This window comes from Myotis davidii, unplaced genomic scaffold (assembly GCF_000327345.1).
Source record: "Myotis davidii unplaced genomic scaffold, ASM32734v1 scaffold450, whole genome shotgun sequence".
Lineage (NCBI taxonomy): Eukaryota > Metazoa > Chordata > Mammalia > Chiroptera > Vespertilionidae > Myotis > Myotis davidii.
In genome coordinates this window covers 617,626-621,255 of record NW_006282385.1, presented here as the reverse complement: position 1 = coordinate 621,255, position 3,630 = coordinate 617,626, and the positions used below count along the sequence as shown (strand labels likewise).

Genomic DNA, 3,630 nt, shown 5'->3' with positions numbered 1-3,630 from the left:
TTTCTTTAATGCTTTTATTGATTTTTAGAGAGAGAGGAAGGGAAAGGAATAGATAGAAAACCATGATCAGCTGCTTCCTGCATGGCATGTGCTCTGACAGAAAATCCAGCTAGTGACCTTTTGGTTCTTGGGTTGATGCTCAACCGCTTTGCCACACTGACTGGGGCTTACCAGTCTCTTTCCTTTCTGGCTTTATCTTCAGCATCTTCTCCTTGTGCACATGTGGCTTACCCTCATCTAACTTTAGTGGTTCCCAACCAGTGATGTTCTTGCCTGCCTGTAAGCCTTTGCCATGTTGGAGTTCCCCTCTGTAAGAGGATCCCACCTGGAATGGTGGAAAGAACATGGGTTTAACTGCCTCTCAGATCTTCTTTAAAATTCTCCCTCTTCCTCCTTCTAGTTAAGTGACCTTTATTTGCTGTGAAATTCAAAGGCTTGAGTAAATCACAGAAGAGACAGGTGACACCAATAGAGGAAAGGAGATATATCAAATGCAGATTTTAGCACAAGCAAGCTTCATTCACAAAAAGATTTTGCCCCACCACAGCTCATGTTGAAGTGATGAAATTCCTGAGGCTTCTGTTACAGGTGAGCTGTAAGAGGTACACCTAGTCACCTTTCCTCAAACCCCTACCGGTCATGGATACATTATGTCAATTTGTGGGGAAAATGTGAGCTTCCATGTAGGAAAATACTTGTAAGTTGCAGGGCTTAATCTTTACTTTAAAAGGTGAACAAAAGGAGTCAACTTCTATATTTAATCCTTATAATTAGAGTGATTATATGGGAACAAAATCTCTGAGAAAAGTTTACAGTTGAACGCTATGGGAGCATGTGTAACTGAACAGGAAGGAAGGAAGCAAGCAAGGAAGGAAGGAAGATCTGTTGATTTTGCTGACATTCTGATTTTCTAAATAAATAAATAAAAACTTCAAAAAATGTCCAGCTTGCTCATCCTGAATGACATCTTAGTTATTTTAAATACCATTATATCCCATACTTATTTTTGCCTAAAGTGCCACCCTTAGGGATAGGCATTTAGATTTGATATTACCAATTTATTCTCTCTCATCAAAACTTAGAAGGACATAACCACATCACTAATTATTCCATTTTCCACCCCAAGGAGCATGAGGTATAAAATAAATAAATAGTCCAAAAGATTCATTGTCTTTGTCTTAAAGTTGAGAATTGTGTTTCCTTGTTATTTTTTCACAGATATTGAAATGCCTGAATTAATTTCAAATTACTTAATAACACTCTCACACATGTAATACATACTGGTTACCTAATGACACCTAATGTGGGAGAAAATGAGTTAATCTTTGCATTAGGTTTAATATGTTATATATTTTGTGAATGTTTAATTTTTAATGTAAGTCTAGTATTTTTGGAATAAGATCACCAGCAAAGGAGTGTTCTAGTACAACTTTATGTAATATGTTGTCAAAAATTTAATACATGAAGTTCTTACCAAGTTTTTTTTTTTTATCATTCTCTGTGTGTGTGTGTCCAGTTGATATTTCCCTTCCTGTACTAGTGGATACAAAGGCTGTGCTCTTTTGCCCTCCTATCCTGTTGACAAATGCACTTTTAACAACATGGGAAATAATCCTCAGAGACAAGCCTCCTTGCATCAGAACCCACAGGAGAGACACAAATGAGACCTCAAAAATAAACTGTCCTCCCTTGCTGGCCTGGTCCCCCCCAACTCCCCTCCCCTGCAAGCCATCTTGTGTTCACATGGGGGCGGCCACCTTGTGTGTCGGAGTGATGGTCAATTTACATACTGGTTGTGACTAATTAGCATATCTGGGCTAATTAGCATATCCCTCTCTCATTATATAGGATGTTGTGGAAAATATAACACGTGAATTTCTTACCAAGTTTTTCTCTCTTATTCTGTGTGTGTGTGTGTGTGTGTGTGTGTGTGTGTCCAGTTAATACTTCCCTACCTGTACTGGTGGATACAAAGGCTATGCTCTCTTGCCCTCCTGTCCTGTTGACAAATGTGGTCATAATAGTATGGGAAATAATCCTCAGAGACAAGCCTCCCTGCATCAGAGCTTACAGGAGAGACAAAAATGAGACCACAGAAACAAACTGCACTGACAAGAGAATGACCTGGCCCAACAGATCTCACCAGAATTCTGTCCTTCAGATTGACCCAGTGGCCATAACTCATGAAGGGTATTACAGGTGTATAGTGGCAGCACTTACTGGGAATTTCCATCATGGATATCAACTCCGAGTGTTAGGTAAGGAACATTATACATTGTGGTGTTTCAGAAAACCAGATTTTATACTTAAAGGAACATCTCTCTAAATTCCATGTCTAATGTGTTAGGACTATAACATTTTCTTCTTCATCTCTGCAGTGGCCCCTGAGGTGACTCTGTTTCAAAGCGAGAATAGAAGTGCGGTGTGCAAAGCAGTTGCAGGGAGGCCAGCTGCCCGGATCTCCTGGACCCCAGCAGGAGATTGTGTCCCTCCAAATGAATATTGGAGCAATGGCACAGTTACTGTCCAGAGCAGGTGCCACTGGGCAGATGGCAATGTGTCTATTGTGTCCTGCTCTGTCTTCCATGAGACTGGCAACTGGAGTTGGTCGGTAGAGCTGAATCAAGGTAAACACCTTTTTTTGTTTGTTTGTTTGTTTTGAGTAGTAAACTTGATACTAAAAAAACACAAAAGATTTTGAACGAACCAAAAACAAGGTAAAGAAAGCTTGAATTCCCAATTTGTGGATATTTTCTGAAAAACAAGGAAATGCTAGAGAAATTATATGGCTTACACTTTTATCTAATAGAAGGAATTGATTTGATTGCTTACCAGTACATTCTCAAAATATATTTTAGTGTGGCAGCTGTAAAAATATTATTTGCAAAATTAGAGACCATTTCTTGTAGTGGTCACCACTTTGTTACCCTGAGTAAAGTGACAAGTTTTCCTTACCCCTCTTTCGTCATCTGAAACCAGTTCATTAATTTCCCCACCAAATATGTGTTAAATGTTATATGTTTAAAACTGGTAATAAATGAAAAGACAAAGTCCATATCCTCATATGGTTTCAGAGAGTGTAATCTAGTTACAAGCAAAGCATTTGGCATGATATGGCTTCTCATTTGCCAACAGTGTGACCTTGAAAAAAAATTTAATTTCTCTGTTCCATAATCTCCTCATTTGTTAAACGAGGATTATGATACTGCCTCATAGAATTATTGTTAATTAAATAAAATAATATATTTAACATAATTCTCAATACAAGATTGGTACTCAATAAATATTAGCTACTGTATTTATTACATTAACAATCATTAGTTATGAATATTAATAATTTATAGCTCTAATATGTTTGTTATATTAATACACATTAGCTTTTATACTTTTTAATTATAATTCTTAAAAACCATCATCTTTCCCTTGCCTGGTTGCTCTGGCTATGATTTCCAGAACTATCTAATCTAAGAAAAGAGAAACATGCAAATTGACCATATCTCTGCCACACCACAGGCCACGCCCACAAGCCATGCCCACAAAGCCAATCAGGTGCAAATATGCAAATTAACTCAACTAAGATGGCGGCGGCCATGGAGCTGGAGTGTTGCCCCCAGCAATGGAGGAAGCGAA

General features: G+C 38.2%; 1 protein-coding gene across 1 annotated transcript in view; it reads left to right on the top strand.

The window, feature by feature from the left end:
• The first annotated feature begins 561 nt into the window (after positions 1 to 561).
• CD200R1L (CD200 receptor 1 like) overlaps positions 562 to 3,630 on the top strand; it is a 17,792-nt gene continuing 14,723 nt past the window's right edge. The window contains exons 1-3 of the mRNA XM_015559097.1: positions 562 to 595; positions 1,941 to 2,258; positions 2,379 to 2,627. Of these exons, the coding sequence (XP_015414583.1) occupies positions 562 to 595; positions 1,941 to 2,258; positions 2,379 to 2,627 (601 nt within the window). The remainder of the gene's footprint in view (positions 596 to 1,940; positions 2,259 to 2,378; positions 2,628 to 3,630) is intronic.